The following is a 19,667-nucleotide window of genomic DNA, read 5'->3' on the forward strand; positions in this document are numbered from 1 at the left end:
CAGACGCGGGAAAAAAAAAAAAAAAACAAACAAAAAACTTATTTGACCAAAAAAATTCCAAATGAGAAATTCAACAAAACTAGTACTTTTTCCTGGAGAGTTCCAGTTTCAGTGAACTGGCATTTTCAAATGAAAAATGTCTTGTCAAAAAATTCCTGCCTAGCTCTCCTTTCATGGTGTAGGGAGACTGCATGTTTTGCTCAAGGTCATTCCATCAGTCAGTGGTAAATCAAAAGGACTCAATATACTTTGCAAACTAAACTTACAGCCCCCTATTCTACATGGTACAAATACTCATAAATCCCATCTGTCTCAGTTACGGGTTCCCTAATCTAGACACTAGCCCTATGAACAATATTAATGATTGTCTTCATGATACTTAAAGATCTTGTTTTGGTCATTCCCTTGGTCACCTTCTGGACCCCAACAGAACCCTCTTATTCAGAGACCATCCAAGGGGACAGGCTGCAGTGCAGGTACCTCTTTCACCAGGAGAGTGAAACTTTGTTCACTTTGCAGTGTGGGTTTGGGCTTAATCATGACATAAGTGACAATTCTCCAATGCCATTTCTAGAGTTCCCACTCAAGTGTCCAGAATGGTAGATAATTTCTCTGCAATTCACTGCAGAAAAGACCCACAGGCAGGTTACCCCGATATCCTCCTAGGCACACCCCAAGAGAGGGGAGGTCAGGACCAGTTATTACGGGACATGTTTGAAAAGTGCCTTCTTCCGTTCAGCTCTGGTGGAACATCAGGTAGAAGAGATAACGCTCCAGTAATAAGATACTCTGCAGGATCACCAGGAACTGGGATACAATCCCAGTTACACGAAACATATATAGGGTTTAGAATACACAGAAGTTTTCCTGGAAGGTACAGGAAGAGATTTAGATAGGTAGAATATGGGCCGCTATGCTAAACTCCTCTTTAGCAGGAATAAATACACACACAGCCCCCACAGCACAGGCACCATCCACATAGATAAACTGATCAAGATCCATATTAAAAATGATAGAAGAGGGAGGAAAAAAAAGTCAACAGAAATCTATTAGACTTTCTTCCCTAAGCAAACATAAAGGGACTGATAATGCAATGCCTGGAACGTAAATTGTCTCTAATGGGAACAATACACAAATATCGCCACTTAAAGAAAGGCAATTAAAAATAAAATGCAGAAATGGAGGGTGCCGTTTATTTACTTGCACTCATCTGAAGTCCAGGCATCCATCCTGCTTACATGAATTTCTCTACACAGAGCAAAGACCTTTGTGCTACCAAGACTGCCACCAACCAGACACTCCTAGCAGCTAATGCCTCTCACTGGCATTAAAAGAAATGAATTCTGCTCTCTTCCTATTGCCAAATATTGCTCAACTGAGACCGACTCTTAGAAGAGCTCTACTCTGATATTGGTTCTCAAACCAGACTGGCTTTGTTGGGGTGTGAGCGATGGTGACCTATGCCAGGGAGACCTCCAACAGCACTGAGGTCCTGCATCAGTTCTAAGAGAGCTGAAGGAACCAACCTCCACCCATGAAACCACCCTTGCTCTCACCACATCATCTGCCGTAACCACCCAAGGCACAGCAGAGCGGCCCCTCCTGCTTCCCCCACCGCTGGAGCCAAGAGCGGGCTAACCTTGGTAAGATCCACGAGAGGAACCGACTGACAGTTAATGCTGTTGAAGTGTCAATTTCTGTTTGACATTTCCTAGACCCTCTTTGATTAGCATTCTCAAACACCCTGTGCCCATACGTATCTTCCTAATAGTCTTGCTGTGCCACTACAGAAAGATTCATATCATGCATTAATAATTATAATGCTTCTTTGAATGACAGGGATGGCACTTGCTGTTCTAACTCACATGATTGCTCTCACATGATTGCTTTGATCTAATCCCAAGACTGGAGTCATCTTGAGCAGATACTGAGCTATCCCTGCCTTGAATCTCAAAAAAAGAGCTTTCCACATTCTGTATTTTACAGTAAAACCCCCAAACAGCATCAGTCTCACAGGGCTTTTATTTATTTTTCCAGATTGTGGAACTGAAGGGTAAATATTACCGCTTGCAATACTGAAGACCAATCACTCACACAAGACAGACTGACAGACTGCGTAAGCTTCTATTCCTCACACCAGAGCTCCTCCGGTGAGCCTCAGACCTGACCCAGCAGCCTCTCGTGTGGGCACATCACCCCCGAGCAGCTCTGCCTGCTCCTCCCAAGCCCTGACCTGTTGTCTCACCCTGTTATTCCAGTCCCACAGCACCCAACAAGTTCTGCAGCTTCCCTCAGCTGAGACCTGCAAACATCAGGTCAGTGCCAGGCTGCTTTAGCACAGAGACCAAATGACATCCCAACAAGCAGGCAGGGTACATCCACATGTCTGTCAGAAGACACTGAAGAGCAACCAACATCGGAGAGCCATGTTGGCTGAAGTGCCTCAAGATAAACTTGTCTCACTGAGCAACTTACAGCTGGGGGTAACCACCATCCGAGTGAGCTGGTTTCACGCTGCTCCTCTGCCTGCCATGCGGATGGTCCCACAGTTCAGCTGCAATCCGACCCCAGATCTATATTAATGAAACCATAAATCTCCTCAAAAGCAGCCACGCTGATCTCAAGTTCTGGCTTTGACAGTCAGTACAATTCAGGACTGAATTTAAAATACAAGGATATTCTCTTCTGGCCCCGTGCAAAGGGGTTGGTGGGGTGTCAGGTTTTAAATGCAGATTGTCAAAACGATCCTTGCAGCAATTATGGTCTGTTGTATCAACAAGTCCTCGGGGACTCATCCACAGTCACGTGATTGACACATACACTACGCTATCTTGACACAGTATGGCACCTATCATGTTAACGTCTTTACCATGCACAAGCGGTGTCTGCATTAATGAAAGATGTGCTCAGGAAAGGTCACTGGACATTTGCTGGTACTAGGCTTAGAAGTTTCTTAGATATTTACATATTGCATTAGCAAGCCATCAAGTTTCCACTAATCAGTTTATCTCAAAAACACCCCTCTTAAAGCTGTTCTTCAAAAAATGTTTTCTCCCCCTAAAAAACACCAATTCACAGTGCCAGAAATAGTGCATTACTAATCTGGTAAATTGGTTCCTGAGCTCTTTCAGGTCTAGAATGGGTTATACAAGCAGACACATTGTTTAAATTAAGATCATTTTGAAGGCAAAAACTTCCACAGGAAGAAATTCTGAGGATGGGGTTACCTACCTTGCCAATGCACCACTGCTGGCAGGTACTTTCCACCTGATGAGCTCAAAACACGTTGCAAATACAAATGAACTAAGGTTTCAAGACCAAGCTGTCAGCAGGTAACTGCCATTATACCCAATCTGATCAAAAATGTCAGACCACAAGCAGGCAGGCAGTTGGCTGCAGACTGGGAAACGAAGCCCAGAGTTCTGGTTTTGAACTATGCTTTGAACATTTCGTATTTTAGTCGTTTCTGACTCTTCATCTTCACTGCCTCTTTCCCCACATGGACATACACTCCTGGCAGGTGGTATTTGTCAAGCTCACCCTTGGCACACTTGGCTGTTCTTGACAAACCAGGCCAACAGCATGGGGCCATGGGGCCCCAGGGATGAGCACACCGGAGGACAGGTTGAGGGCCCGCTGCATCATTCCGGCAGGCCAAGTCTGGAGAGTTTGGGGGAAAATAAAGCTAAATAGGAGGGAGAGCAAACAAAACAGCCTGCTGGTTAGATTCTTCCCTTCACCTCCAGAAGTGATGACCACTTTAGATGTCCTACTGTGAAGTGCAGTGTGTGAGACAGTTCATCATCACTCAGAAAATAAACTGTTTGAGATACCAGGTTGAACATCTATGTAACAAACTGAGGTGTACCAAGTTAGTAGCGGTTCCTGAAAAATCTCTGCTCAATCTGGCTTCCCTTAGAGAAAGCCTAGAACATATATCTGTAGAGAAAATGTGATTGAAAGCCACTATTTGTTTACATTAACAAAACAGTCTTAAAGACAGAATTTCTTTTAAACACAAAAGACGAGGAGGAGCAAACGGATTAAAAATAAGTCAGCAACAGACTTGGGAGCAACAGACTTGGGAACATCCTTGTGAGGGCTGAAATGAAATGTAGTCCTGGAAGCTTGAACCATATAAGCAATGCATAAATTGGGCGTGCTGGGCTCTTCAGTCTTACTTCCATTAAAAAGAAACCCAATGGAAATTAACCTGTTAGTGCATGGCAGCAGCACGTCACCTATCTCATATGAAATCACACCATGTTAGCTTATGACGAGGAAAGGGAGTTGAGGGAGGTGGAGGAAGGTACGGGGTGGAAAAAGGGGGAGGCAGGGAAAGTTAAAAAAAAATAAAAATCTCTGCCTCAGCAAAAGTTTTCATTAAAATTTTAGACAAATGATCTCTGTGTCCTTCTCCCATGCTGCCTGGGGCTCCATGCTATTTCTATGCAAATAACAACCTCGTGGTTTATATCTTATTATTTCCACCGGAGCTGCGGCGACATGACCCGAGACGTGTGTGAGGTAGACAGCGAAAGAGAGAGAGGGAGAGAAAGAGAGGGAGAGGGAGGGAGAGAGATGGAGTGGCTGCTCGCTGAAGTGTGAAAAAATATTGTCAGGAGTGAGCGGCAAGAACAAAAAAAAAATTGCAGGGATAACGTGTTTATTTCAGCCCTTCTCCCCATGTGAACCAGCACCTTTTAAAATTCATTGGGCATCAGGCGATCATGCACAATCCATCTGCTTTCACTTTATCATTTGCATTTCATGCCTCCTGGCTTTTGATGTGCTGATACTTTGATGCAGTCAGGAGACGCGCATTATCATTATTTCAATTTTCAGGGGGGTCAGCAGGCTCAGCACAGGCGCGCGCACACACTCACAGGAGAGGAATGAAATGTCATTTCCACCTCTCCACCCCCTGCTGAAATGCAGTGGTGAAGACAAAAGGGGTACAGATGAAATGCAGCCCTGGTGCCCCACGTGCAGAGCACTGTCCCCACCTCAGAGCATCACACCTTTTCCCCAGGTCTTTCCCTTGCCCGACGGCCTGGACTATAAACAAAGACAGCTTAATCAGGAGCAGAGGGAAACCTTGTACAGCTCTTGCGCAGTTTCTTGTCACCCCTGACAGGCAATGGGTCTGAGAGAATCCTTAAACCTGCCTGATATCAGGTGTCTTACAGTGATACGCCTCTCTACTTACAAAGCAGTGACACAGATGCAGTGAACAGCCAGCACGTGATTAGTCAACCTCCAGAACCAAACATTAGCTTCAGCTAAAAATTATACTGACCTTGAGCTCATCATCTAAGTTATAGGTTACAGTCTGGTTTTGGCAGCTGGACCTTTCCCTCTACACCTAAACCCTCAGGCTGGTTTTACATAATGATAATGAGCAAGACCAGCAACAGATCTGCTGGCACATAATGTTTGTCACAGACCCCCTCTGCTCCCCCTGTAAATTAAAAAGAATCCAGTATTTCACAGGAAAATAAAAAAAAAAAAAAAATAAAAAAGCTTTCCAGAAAAACCCCCCCTCTGCTCCCCCTGTAAATTAAAAAGAATCCAGTATTTCACAGGAAAATAAAATTAAAAAAAAAAATTAAACAACCTTCCAGAAAAAACCTCACTGCTCTCTGAAAGCCTAATTGTCTCCATTGCTGCAGAAACATTTTTGCATTGCACATTCTCTTCTTGCAGAGAGAAGACATTTTGAAGATGTGTATGCAGACACAAGACTATGTGTAAGCTTTGTATGGCATCCTCTATGAAGACAGTATTTAAAAGTCAGCAATGGAAAAAACTGTCCCAAATCTCTGACACCTAATTGGGAAAAGCTAAAGGAATATTTGCATGCAACTGTGTTAGGAAACATTCAGTTCCAACCATCATGCAAGGTAGCAGTTTCCATTTATTTATTTTTGTTTCAGTCATGATCTTTCCTCACGACCCTGCCAGCTGGATTGGTGACCTTCTAATTCCCACAAAGTAAAGCACTGACTTTGCTGCACATCTACTCTAAGGGAACAAGAAGCAGCAAGGCTCACTCACTCTACAGAGAAAAACTACAATAGGTTTCCACCATGAGACCCTTCTGGAGTTTTATTCACGCGAATGAACAAGAACACATCATATATCCTGCCCAAACAGCCTCTGCATTCCTACAAGAGAAGACTTTGCTTAATTGGCCCCTGGCTGATAGTGACCTGACTTCTAGCCAAAAGAAAATTCAAACTGCCCATCTAAATTCAAGGGACAAGTGTTTAACAGTTTACATAGAAGAACAGGGAGACAGAGGATAAGTCTGAAGTAGATACTGCCTCCATGGCAGGATGATGCAGATGCATTTGCATTCACCATTTGCTTCACACCCTCCTTAAGATCTCAGCTGGACTGAGCTTGGTCATTTCAGGTTGGCACTGGACATCATTTCACTACTTCAGACATACTTCTGGGACACAATTATAGCTGGATCCATTCAAGAAGCTCTGACCAGAACTGCAGGGACTGGAAAATGAAGATCTTATGAACTAGCAAGAGACGTCACACAACATCCAGGAGTGAGCGGGGATTCCCAGTCTCCCACTATTCAAGGACAGGTAAACTTATTGTTGGGTCTGGGCTTAGCTGTCTTACTGGGAAAGCTGGATAGGATGCAATAGGTTCCTCCTTTGCCTGACCTTTAGGCAGGCAGAGGTTCAGTGCCTACATAAAAATATATGCCTTTCCAACAGAGCAGGGAGGAAAGAAAAGGACACATGGGATTATTCAGCCCACTGAAATTCTTGGGATGGGATAAGTCACCCCTAGAAAGCATCTCCTTCTGCCTACACCTGCTGACGGATGTCAGGTGTTTAATTTAGACTAAATCCTTAATTTTTAAGTGCCTAAAATTTAGTGAGATTAATGTAGTCCTATAAAAACAAACATTCACTCCACAGATAGAGAGTGCCGTTAAACCTGGAAAGAAGAGGCAGAAGAGGAGGAGTAAACAGACTGGCCCTGCCATCTGGGAAACTCTGCAGGGCCCCGATCCCCAACAAATGACAGCTGGAACCAGGCAACTTACTCCACTTCAGCAAGCACTAAACTGACTCAATTTCTTTTTAAAGGATGGATCTTCAAATGCCTCTTTTCCTTCCATTGATGCAGGTGTGTGTGATGTGTGTAAGAGATCTAACTGAGGGTGCTGCATCCTAGAGTTGATAGGATCAATGCTTCATTTTCTGCAGAGCCCCCTTTATTCAGAGGAATAATTCAACGAGAGACTATTTTCCTTTTATCTCCCATTGTCAGGCAGGCACTCCTTGAAACGCAGCTTGCGATGAAGCACAACCACCCCAGGTGCTGGAGAGTGCCTGAGAACAAAGCTGCACAATGGGGAAGGGCACTTGTGCCCGCACAATCCTAACTCCCACGTAAACAAAGCCCTCAGTGAGAGGGACGAGAGTGGAGTCGGCTGTGAGCCGTGTCTGCTACAGACAAGGAGCTGGAGGCTGTGATATTAATAGGCTTGGGGCAGCAAGGGAGAAAAAACGCCTCTGGTGGGGAAAGAAAAAAAAAAAAAAAGCGCCACTTTAGTAGTGAAAGCAGTAAGTTTTCTTACAGCCCGAGTTATTCCTCCCTGACCTCACAGCTGAGATTTCCAGCAGGTCTGACCCCTTGAAAATCACCATCCGCACACTCTTTCTCAGGCTTCAGTGCTCCCCCAGTATTAATGCAATGCTGCGGACGGCTGAAAGTTCAGGGTGATTCTGGCCCGCGTATTTTGAAACGTGGTCTTCCAGACACTGGCAGCACTCCTATTTCCTCTATCACAGTACACAGTGGGTGGGAGAAGATGCCGCCAGTCGGTGGGCTTCTCCACTTCTGTCATTTAGTCATTGCACACAACCTATGTTAAAAGCTGCTTCTCCTTCTTCCCCTTCATCTGGTTCATGCTCAAGCCCTTAAATCTGCAGTTCTGCCTAGGTCCCCTGCCAATCTCCAACCAGGATGCCTGGAATAGTGCCTCTGGCTGTCAATACGATGTTCTTGTCAGGAAAAACAGGTGCATGAAAGGACTGCTCTCTGACCAGAGAGAAAAGAAAAAAGAAAAAGACTGCGAAGGCATGAAAGTTTCACAGCTGCTGCCCTGTGTCAGTTCTCCTCCTTGATCAGGACGAGCCCGAGAAGGGACAAAGCAAAAGGGACCAAGCGCAATGACAGGTATAGTGGTGGCAGCTCCTTCAGTCTCCAGCAGAGCTCACAGAAACACCAACTCAATTCACATAGCTCTGAAGACTGAAATGTAAAGACTTACTTTGTTGAGGGCTCCACAGCCAGTCAGGATTATATGAGAGTTCTCAACCTGGATAGTCCTCTGACCTAGCCGAACAAGGTAAGCCCCAATTCCAATTGCCCGACATGTAACCTTAAAAAAAAAAAAAGAAAAGAAAAAAAAAGAAAAAAAACCAAGTCACATTGATTTCTGTCTTACCACACAGCCAAAACCTATTGATTCAAACACCTAGATAAAACTAGGCATGTTTATATTACAAGGCTACAAAATCTACTCTCACTGCAAAACTCCAGAATCTATTTTTTTTGTAAAACACAGTATCTGAACATATGTGTATTTTATTTAAAAAAAGAGAAGCAGTAACTTACAGACTGAGCAAACATGAAGCCAAATGACTGTTTTCTAAAAGTGTTTCAAATTTAGTCTGAAAGGGACCCAGCCCTGTAATGGTGCCAGTAGCGTTGCTCAAAGCCTACAGGAGCCAATTTACATCAACCAGAAGTCTGATCCCAGATGTATCTTCTGGGTATCGTTGCAGGATTTTTAGCTGAAACAGACAATACAGTTTGAAGAATAGAAGCAGTGGGGGATTACCAAGTTGATGGTGATAATACTCTCATAGGCTAAAGATGATTCTCCAGCAATCATACCAGATCCTCTGAGGTTCTCTATTCCAAGTCCGTCTTCCTTTCCGATAATATCTGTTATCTTATACCTGAGGGAGACACATACAGCCTTTGAGTCACAAGGTCCAGTGATTTGTTGAATCAGTTTGCTACGAAGAAAATGAAAAGTGACTAAATACCGTTAAGGCTCCAAAGAGTAATGTGCATAAAACCCTGTCCTGGTTTCAGCTGGGATAGAGTTAATTTTCTTCCTAGTAGCTGGTACAGTGCTGTGTTTTGGATTTAGGATGAGAATAACGTTGGTAACACCCCGATGTTTTAGTTGTTGCTAGGTAGTGCTTACACTAGTCAAGGACTCTTCAGCTTCCCATGCTCTACCGACGGAGAAGGCTGGAGGTGCACAAGAAGCTGGGAGGGGGCACAGCCGGGACAGCTGACCCAAACTGGCCAAAGGGACATTCCATACCATGGGACGTCATGCTCAGTACATAAACTGGGGAAAGCTGCCCGGGGGGGCCGCTGCTCGGGGACTGGCTGGGCATCGGTCGGCGGGTGGTGAGCAATTGCATTGTGCATCACTTGCTTCGTATATTCTATTATTATTATTATCATTATTATTATTATTCTATTTCAATTATTAAACTGTTTTTATCTCAACCCACGAGTTTTCTCACTTTTACTCTTCTGATTCTCTCCCCCATCCCACCGAGGTGGGGGGGAGTGAGCGAGCAGCTGTGTGGTGCTCAGTTGCCGGCTGAGGTTAAACCACAACAAACCCGACCAGGACCTGTACATGGGCTCATTCTACAGCCTTGCTGAACACCATGGAATAGTCCTACATATGAGCAGCCACAGCAGCACTGCAAAGAGGAAATGCCGAGGGAGAGGAATGCCCATGAAAAGTGTTCTTCTGCCATTCCCACAGGACGTGAGGAGCAGGCTGATTATAAGAAAAAGGGCAAGAAAGGAAGAGAATGCAGCCAAAAGGAAAAAGAAATAGAACAAGAGATTATAATGAGGCTCTTACCTTTTCTTTACTTTCTTCTTTCATGCCTTCCTGCCCCAGCACGGTCCCTTCTTACTTAGTGCTCTCAGACTGGCTTCTATCTTTTCCACTAGGCCCTTGCTAAGCAAAGTACTTGAGCATGTGCTTAAGTGCTTCACTGAAGAGAGCCACTAGCTTCCCCACCACACACAGAGGCACGCACACCTGCTTGCACCCAGCACCATCCTTCTGTTCCTCCAGAGCTTGCCAGTCTGCAAACTAGGCTTTTTTTTTTCTTCCTAAGCACATCCTCCTCCCTCTGCCCAGGAGCACCACTACAGCTGCAGTCTAGTTCTGAAAGCTTCTTTGCACCTCATTTTCAGATGTGCTACCTTTGGGATGTAGCTGGGAAGATGCAGACACCTAGAGTAGATGTATGTGGAAAATCATAGGCATAAGGCAGTTTAGTGCAACCACTGCAGCCCAACCCTTCAAAATGCATGGAGGCCTTAGCCTTCACTCAGGAATTCTTTTCCTTTCTACAGAATCTAGCAGAAAAGTAATTTTCAAAATTTAGACTGCAAGTCTTTGGGCAAGAGTCATTGTCCTGGTCATTCAGTGTTCGCCACTGCACGACCCTCGGTCATGGCTTGGGCCCCTAGGCAGTAGGAGTCAACTACCTCAAACAAGGCATGTCATGATACAACTTTTAACTCTCGTTTCATGCTCTGACCACACATAGCTATGGCTTTCTACGTACCTGGATCCTAAAGAATGTCGTAGCTGAAGACAAGGACGTGACATGCATCACTTTGTATACCTCACGATGAACAGAAAGCTTTTTGTTCTGACCTGTTTGTGCTTACCTGGACTCTCCATTGTCCTCCACATGTTCACAGTGAACTGAGTTCAGGGCACTGACTTTCTTATAGTCTTGAGGAGTCAGGTACAAGTATTTGTATCCCTGTAGGGAAAAACAGTTCATTCATCTCATTCCCACCTGTAGTCCCTTCCCAATCCCCAATAACCCCTTCCAAAAGAAAGTTTCAAGGGAGCAGAATTTAATTCCAGATAGCGGTAAGAACATCCTCTCTTAACATCAGAGCTCCAGCTGAGGTCAGTGAAAGCTAGGGATGTTTTCAACATTTAGCACTAACTCATTCTGGATGCCAACCCTGCTGCCTGAGAAATCCAATACCAAGGAGAACTTTGGATCTAACAGTCTAGCAAATATTTACCGTTACCTCTATTAAAAGAGGTGGTGTAAAAGTAAGATTCTTTTGTGAGCTATTGCAGAGTTTCACCTCTGATTCCTGTGCCTCCTTACCTTGTATGGGTCATCTGGGTCTTCCCAAGCTACATGGAACATGTGCCGAATCTCCTCAGCCAAACCAATCCTGGCTCCACTGTTGGCAGCCACATAGATACGGGGGATGCCATGTGTTCGAGCAAGCTCTGAAGCCCTCAGGAACAGCATGTCCTCTTGAGGCCCAAAAGAACCTATTCGGTATGTAATATCATTGCCAATGACAATGATGTCACGGCCTTCTGGATACTCGGGGGTCTTCAGAGTCATCTTCCAGGCCACCATCCCAATCTGCAATCAAGAGCAGAGAACAACAAAAACTAAATGTATATCTTCAAGATGTGAAAGAGGGGAATCATGCAGGGGCCATTTTTCTTGTGTGTGTTGCACTTCAGATATCTTCTTTGGGAACTCCAATAACAGCAGCTCTGATATGCACTGCCAGCATAGAGCACAGCTGGCAGGACTTGATCCTTTCCACACTCACTGGAGCACATCCTCCATTGCTCTCTTCCCACCCAAGACAGTAATACTGGCCCTCCCTCTCCCCATTCAGGGATTTGTCACAGGTCCAAAACACATTCTGCAAACGCCCCCCTTGCAGGGTGCTGCGTTTATTCCGTGTGCCAGACCTCACAGGGTGAGGATGGATGTGCTGCCGTACAGGAATCCTGACCATCTGCTTAGGCTACCCAGATATCACCCCAGAACCTCATCACCCTGGTTCTCTCTCACCCTGCCCTCATTTTAATAATCCTTTTATTTCATAACTACCTCCATTTTTTTTTCTGTCCTTCCTTTCATTTCTTTGGCTCTTCCCTTTTTCCTTCCCAAATGTTGCAGCAGTTTCTTTCCAAACCTGCCTGGATAAGTAATGCTTTTTGCTGCATATTCTTCTTTTTAAAATCACCAGATGATCTCTTCTGGCCCATCTTATGGAGATCAGCAACATCTGTACCCTGCATCTCCCATCTCTCAGCTGCCGCGTATCACTGCACTGGGGAGCTGGCCATCCTGGAATGCCATTAACAGATGGAAATAGCAGCGTCCCTTGAAAGCCACATGCATCACCCAGTCTCCGCTTGCCCAAGGATCATAAGCTCTGAGTACACATTCCTCAAGCCAATTGCACATCCTCTGCAATCAGGAGGGTTGAAACTCTCATTGTGGAGACTCTGAATTCTGCACATGATGAACTAAAGCGGGAGGGGGAGAGGGGAGAAGCAGCAGATAGATATGTGCCATTTAATCCAAATCAAAATGGCACAATACACAGTTGAGATCCAATCAGCATCTGCAATAAGATATGCCATAACAGACTCATTAAAAAAAATAAAAAGGCAGAGGAATTAATCAAAGGGTCATTGGAAGTAAAGCAGGCAGCAATCCAAAAATATTACAACTGGCTACTGGCAGATCCTTCCCTTACACCTCCCCTTTTGAGAGCTGAGATTGCAAGTTAACACAATGGTGGTGTTTCAGTTCACCTTCTCCTTGGTCTGAGTTTCAGCCACTGCTATTTTGACTGATACGTCGTAAGGGATTAATTTGTTTGCCTCTGAATATTTGCAGGTTTACAGTTACATCTTAGCATCCAACTGCAGCATTTGGAAGAGAGAGATACTGCAGCAGTTTCAAAGACAGAAGCATAAATCCCTAAAAGTCCTTGGGATGCTTTGCTAAAATACCAGTGTTATTGCAAAATTAAAGGGGAGAGTTGTAATGCTGTAAAACAAGTGGACACAGCTGTTGGTCAGGCACACAGACCAAAAGTGTGTGCAAAGAGACCAGGGGTCACACAGACAACCAGTCCAGAGTCTGAAAGAGCAACCTAATTCATCCCAAACAAACCTACACAGCCAGAGGGGTTCCTTGGACTTCTGTTCTTCCACTGCTGGACTTTCATAGCAGAAAAAGGAAGAATAAAGGTGAAAAAAGGAGAAGAAAAGTAAGCTTTGTCCTTCTGACCTGACTGTTGCAGGAAAAGAGATGCCAGGGACTGGATACTGTGTCTCTGTTCTAACCCTCAACTGTGGGCAAGCTTGCAATTAGAAACAGCAGGTTAAAAAAGTCTGCAAACCCAAAGTTAAAGGCTTCAGAATTAGCCTCTAAGAAATAAGGGATGCCTGTCTATAACCCATCACCTATTGCAGCTCAGTTCTTTACCATATTTTACAGGCTTTTTTTTTTTCCCTGCCATAACTAAAATCCTTAAGTGGGGACTTACCAAATCTTTCTGATACCACCTCAGAAACCAGCTTTAGGTATTGATACAAACCCAAAGGGAAGATAGGGTAATATTCTCTTTAAAACTGCACCGTAAACTTCTTCCAAAATAGCACAGAAATAACACTAATTTCCAGGTTTTTGCCCAAGTAGTCGTTTCCTTGCAGCTACACTGATCCCATCAGCCAGGGCCACACCAGGAAGCTTCAAGCACCATCAGATGAACACAAGCCACACGAGCAACAGGAGAAATGCTCAGGCTTGGTATTTGATAAATACTTGTCACTGCAGTAAACTGCAAGATAGAAACACATAAAGACACTGCCAGAAACCTACACAATAACCACAACATACTGAAAGTAAAATCCTAGCACCCTCAGCTCACATGTGAGGCAGATGAATGAACACTTGCTCCAGGGCTTAGGGACTAGTGACCGAGCTCAGTTAGTATCCAGGACTAGTCCCACAGCCTGTCTCACCTATCAACATGCAAGAGATTTTCCTCACTTTCATCAGCTTGATGATTTTTGACAGTACAGAAAACAGGCAAATTAAAAGCATTTCCTATTTAGAAAATTCAGATTGTGACAGAAGTCTTGGAATAGTTCCCTAACCCGAGATCATGTATCCGCTACATAAATAAAATCCCTTTTGTTAATGCTCACTAGTAGAATAGAAAAAACTATCTAGCCAGGGCACAGCAAACACAAACTCTTGGAAATACTTTATAGCTGATAAATATGGAGCAACGATATGCCGTTTAAGAAAAGAAAAATTAAATGCACCACTTTATTAACTTGTGTGTCTTTTTGCCTCCCCAATACATAGCGCTTTTTGTGCCATTTATCCAGTAATAAAAATCACAGGGCACAACTAAGGATTTTTTTGCTATGAACAGTGTAGATTCCATTTAAATTTATGGGTAGTGGAGGATAGCTTTCTATTTCAGAAAAAAAAAAAAAGATGAGATTTTTAAGTTAACGGCAGCATGCCAAAAAAATGGAGAGTTCACAGGTTAATTAGACAGGCTGAGCTAATCACCTAAGAGCACTGTCAGAACAATAATGGGTGATGGTAAGCAGCAGTGGCTTCAAAACGGGCTCTTTTTAAGAGCCAGCGTAGTTTGGAAGTGCTTCTCCTGCCACAGCTCTATTCCCAGCACACCGAGGAATGAAGAAGAGAGGGAGGAAAAAATAAAAGCAGGAACCGTCTTATTTAACTGTTTTTATGTTGGCAAAATGATTTGTGCCACAGTATTTCCATAAGAAGTGGGACCATTATTCTCCTGTAGGAACACATTTGGTTTGAAAAGTATCACTGGACAGAACGTGAAAATCAAACCAGATGAATTATTCACAACCTCCGATCAGAAGTGATCATTATTTCTGATGTTCCAAACTGTGATTAGGATTCAGTGCTCAGATGTCATTTGCTCCCTGAATAGCACCAGCAATGCAGAATTGCATGACACACATATATTACACACAAGTTTTATATATATAATTTTATACACACCTTCTCCCACTAGATCTTTGGCTTAATGTAACCATTAACAGATAGTAAAAACACGGTATTAACTAACATTCATTTTCATGGTGCTCATAAATGCCATTAGTTTGACACACAGTGTCAACACTAATCATGGCCTAAAATTAACACCAAAATTGACTCCAACATTAATTGCGCTATCGATGTGAACAGTAATACACACACTGATGCAGTTACAAATTGACTGCTAGTGGCAGCCGGAGCTGTTGACAACAGGCACCGAGGGGAATGGGGAAGAAACCGATCCCTGTCTCCCTCCTGAAAGCACAACAGACTCCGAACGAAGGGAAGCCAACGCAAATGGTGGCTGGTGTTCAGGCAGAGGGAGCTTTTAAGTCTCTTTCTAGCAGGATCTGTAATTCCTGGAGAAGCGTAGCTGACAGAAAATCTGATGTAAACGAGAACAGCTTATTATTTGACAGTATCTACTCTTGAGCCATGCCAATTGTGTTGGTTTATTCTACTTCTCTCACAAGAAGGATGATGCTTGAGCCTAGGTACTTTATGCCATGCTTCATTTTATTTATTTACGTCCAAATTTGGAAACCTGAATGCGGGTCTCAAAATCTCTAAGTAGAACAACTGAACTTACAGAACCCTGACAACACTTTTGTCTTGTTCCCATTCTGTTGCATCTGTATCATATGTAAGCTTTAGATGTAAAAAATATATATAAAACATGAATACATTTGTATGTCAGTATTTATTACATACAAAAATTATAATAAGAAAGGAAATGCAACAGTTGTAGTGGTCTAGCACGTGAGCACTAGAAATGCTGAAGCTGAACATTAATGAAAACACATTTCCGCCCCGCTGTGCACGCACGTTCTGACATTGTTAAATCAAGGAACACGTGCTTTATTCCCCCTTCACAACCTCTGTCTTTTCTGGAGGTAAACCAGTGTCCACTGACCCCAGGATGCTGAATCACTCTGCTGCATAGCCGTGGACAAGGTGTGTTCTATAAAGGAACAAAGACATCCCCAGAAATTTTACTTGATGCAGACGTAGCAATTTTGGTATTTCATCATTCGAATCTGATGCCAAGAACTTCAGATCTAAAAGAGAGACACTCCGCACTTATGCTGTAACCAAAAGCTGTAAAATTTTTTATCTTCAGCATGAACCAACTCCCAGAAAAAGGGCATGATGCACGTGGTTTGCTAGAGGCATTCAGACTTAATGCCTTGACAAGGGTGGAGTGCCAAAACCCAGGATTCCTTCATTCTCTTCTTGGCTCTGAAAAACGCGTCATTTAGTGATCAAAGCAGTGGTCGCAGGCAGCGCAGCCAAGCACACATTGGCATGGTTCTTCTGAACAGCATGCGGCCAAGTGGATGAGAGATGGGAAGAAATGGTTCCAGGATGACACGTGGCAAAGGCTTGCTCAGTAAAAGGCGTCGTGCAGTACAGCGGACTGAAGGAGACGTGAATTCGTACTGCCTTGGTTCCTCGCACCAGACCAAAGGGCACTCGGATGGCAAGCCAGGAAGCAAACCAGCAAAAGGCTGGCTGATGTTCAGGGAAAGTGGATGGACACAGAGCACCAAAAGGAAAGCTCAAAAAAAGCCATTAAAGACACTGTAAAAGTAGTTTTTACTGCACACACATCTGTGTTGCAAGGTATGAAGCTTGCACAGTGTCTCTTGGGGATAGCAAAAAGCATAATGCTGAACCCAAACCAAATTCTCTATCAAATTCAAGTTCCTGCTGCAAGCGCACCAAATCAACTGTGAGCAACACTGCCAGCTTCTTCACCAAAACAAAAGCATTTTTGATGAAGCTTTCCAAACTAAACAATAAATAACTTCTCCCTAGGCAGAGTGTAAGGCTTGAAAACTTCAGCTGAAATAGTTTGCATCTGGTGAAGTTACAGACAGATAAAGTATATTACAGAGCGACAGATAACCTTTATTAGGAGCTTTCTTGTAGGCAAGAACTTTCTTGTCTACAGTATCCATATTATCCATATACACATGTTCAAACATCTATATCAAAATACAAAATAAAACTCTCTGCACCACCACTTACATCTCTGACCTAGTAATGCTTGTATTTGTGGATTTTAAAACCCTTCAAGAAATTTGGAGTTCTAGTTGCTCTTTGAATAAGACATGATTTGGGCAATCACTGCTTTCAGTGTCCTCCGAGAGCCTCACCTGCGATGTGTGGGGTTATTTCCTGCCCAAGAATTTATTTTTTGTAAAGCGTTAACATATATCAAATACACTTATTAGAGGTGTGATTTAAATGTAAACGTTGGATAAAATTCAGAATTACAAGAAAGGTAACAAAATTAAAATTCTGTATTTGTTTGGTAGCATTATGAAATTCAACAGTCATTATCTGATTATATAAAATTAAAAAAAAAAAAAGATTTACTTATAACCTTCCAAAAATTCACCTTTTAAATAACTGCTAAATTCTAACTAACTCAACGGTGTATGTTAGAGGCTCATAACCTCTGGTTCTGTAAGGAAAGCCTTTTCAAATCTTGAACATCTAGTATTGCTATAGCATACATGTACCTTTTCAAAAATCAGGCCATGGGAGATACTGCATCTACAACACTGTGAGAAACAGCACACTGAAGATACTGATCTGCATGAATATTAACCCTTCAAACAATTCAAGGTATTACAGAGTACTCCTGCTTAACCGTACAACCACTGTTCAGCTAAGGAGATGCTCCCTATACACTGTGACATGCATCCATCCCATCTCGAACAGAGTTCAAAAGACCCCCCCACACCAGTCCCATCCTCCCATGCACACACCTGCTACTCTTAAAGTTACATTAAATGATCTAGGCATATAAGTGAGAAAAAAAAAAAAAAAAATCAGCTTTCAGTGATGCTAGGGGGACCCTCTTTTAATTTGTATTATATTTCACTTGCCACAAGACATTCCACCTTTTACTAAAAATAACACTCTCCAGTCCATGACAAAAACGTGCTCTGTCCTGATCCCTACCCCCACGTCTCATGGTGACCTCTGAGCATCTCATTGATAGGGGCTAAAATTATTCTGCCAAAGGAGGATCACCTTCTGAAATTGCATGACGAGTATTTCAGATGAGGAGACACCACTTGCTGTGCAGCACAAATAGTTGTCCAGCTTCCCTGTTATTTAAACCCATTCCTACTGCCAGAAGAGCCTTCAGGTTAGGATTGTTCCCAAAACTCATCAAGAAGAAGGGTTGGGAAACCCAAAGAGAAACAACTATTTTTACAGTAATCTCTGGGAAGAATAGCAGTGGGGTTGGGGCAGGGGGGAGAAGATGCACGGGTGTTTTCCCTCACATTCATGTTAATTCACTGACTTTGCCATCACCCATTCTCTGCTTTTTCTCAAGTACCTACCATCCACCATAAGTAACCCAGCGGATGTTTTAATACCCTGTGCCTGTCATAAAATGCAGGAACATGGGGTGACAAAGCAGAACATGCAGTTCAACTATTAAGCTTTGCTTGTATAAAATTCATTAGCTACACCTTTCAGCCCCAGGCAATCCAGGGAGCTGCCGAAGCAGAGTTTCAGCAGCCCTCTGCCCACTGCCGTCCTGAATTTCACCTGGCCAAACCTTCCCACATTCACAAGAAAGGGTGCCTGCCAACGCTCCAGCTAACAGCTCTGATTATGGATTATTTCTGATCCTCATGCTACTGAGAAGGAAAAACTGTGACATCTAGTGCCAACAGGGAAAATGACACATTTTACGTGCACACTGCATGAGACTGAGACGAAGGGTAATGTGGGGTGTTGCTGCAGGCGCTCCTTACACTCACTTTCTCCTTGTCCTTGAAGATTAGTTGGGTCTTATCAGCGGATGGTGCAGTCCTAGTGCCAGAGGATCACGGTAAATTGTAGTCAAAATACATAAAGTGCTATAGAAAAACATCAGAATGCCCAGCTCAAGAATGACAAGTAACATATTGAGTTCTCCAACAGGCTGAGGGAATTACCTTTTCACACTAAGATTTCAGCTAATATGCTAATCTTCGGAACAAAGCCGTCTTCAACGGGCATTTGAAGAGGATGTCACTACATTACAGGTCGTGTCTTCAGCAGAGCTACTGCAACCAACATGTTTTTAAATACTGCGTGAGTTGCCATACACTTCTGAACTCTAGCCCTGTTCACTTGTCTGTGTTCACACAATTTCTGACTCTTTCAGAGATTTCCCCATTTTAGCACAGCCATGTAACTACAGAGCAACATCAGAGGCTTAGATGACGGGCAGGACAGAGGTGAGCTGCCAGGGCAAAAGGCTCCCAGAGGACAGCCATCAGCTCCTCTTACACTGTCAAACAGGGTGAGGTGCTGCATCCTTTCAAACCCACCCCTCCCAATATTAGTGTAGAAAGTCCCAACCACACACCTCCACCCCACATGCCCAGTGAAGATCTTAGCCAGAAACACCAAAGATTGTGTCACTAAAAAAAAAGGCTTCCGCTTATTTAAAAAAAAATAAAATAGCAGAAATGTTAAAAGCCTCGTGTTATGATCTACATAAGCATCCAGGCTGTGGTATGAACTTAAAATTTTCTTCTTAAAGACATTTTAGCGTAAAATGCGTAAGATTACAAACTACAAGGAGATCTTTTTGCTCCCGCCTATATAAACTCTATACGTTTCAATGGTCCATGTCTATCTTAAGAGTGAGACTGGAGTCAGGCTGAGCAT

At 43.5% G+C, this 19,667-nt stretch overlaps 1 protein-coding gene across 2 annotated transcripts in view; it reads right to left on the bottom strand.

The window, feature by feature from the left end:
• The window catches only part of ACACA (acetyl-CoA carboxylase alpha), a 140,157-nt gene that overhangs the window by 40,849 nt on the left and 79,641 nt on the right, over positions 1-19,667 (bottom strand). For both annotated transcript variants that reach the window (XM_009278242.2, XM_009278243.2), the window contains 4 exons: positions 11,226-11,495; positions 10,765-10,862; positions 8,882-9,002; positions 8,309-8,419 (listed from right to left, as the gene is read on the bottom strand). In XM_009278242.2, coding sequence (XP_009276517.1) covers positions 8,309-8,419; positions 8,882-9,002; positions 10,765-10,862; positions 11,226-11,495 — 600 coding nt within the window. The remainder of the gene's footprint in view (positions 1-8,308; positions 8,420-8,881; positions 9,003-10,764; positions 10,863-11,225; positions 11,496-19,667) is intronic.

The sequence above is a fragment of the Aptenodytes forsteri genome, unplaced genomic scaffold (genome assembly GCF_000699145.1).
Source record: "Aptenodytes forsteri isolate BGI_AS27 unplaced genomic scaffold, ASM69914v1 Scaffold66, whole genome shotgun sequence".
NCBI classification, from domain to species: domain Eukaryota; kingdom Metazoa; phylum Chordata; class Aves; order Sphenisciformes; family Spheniscidae; genus Aptenodytes; species Aptenodytes forsteri.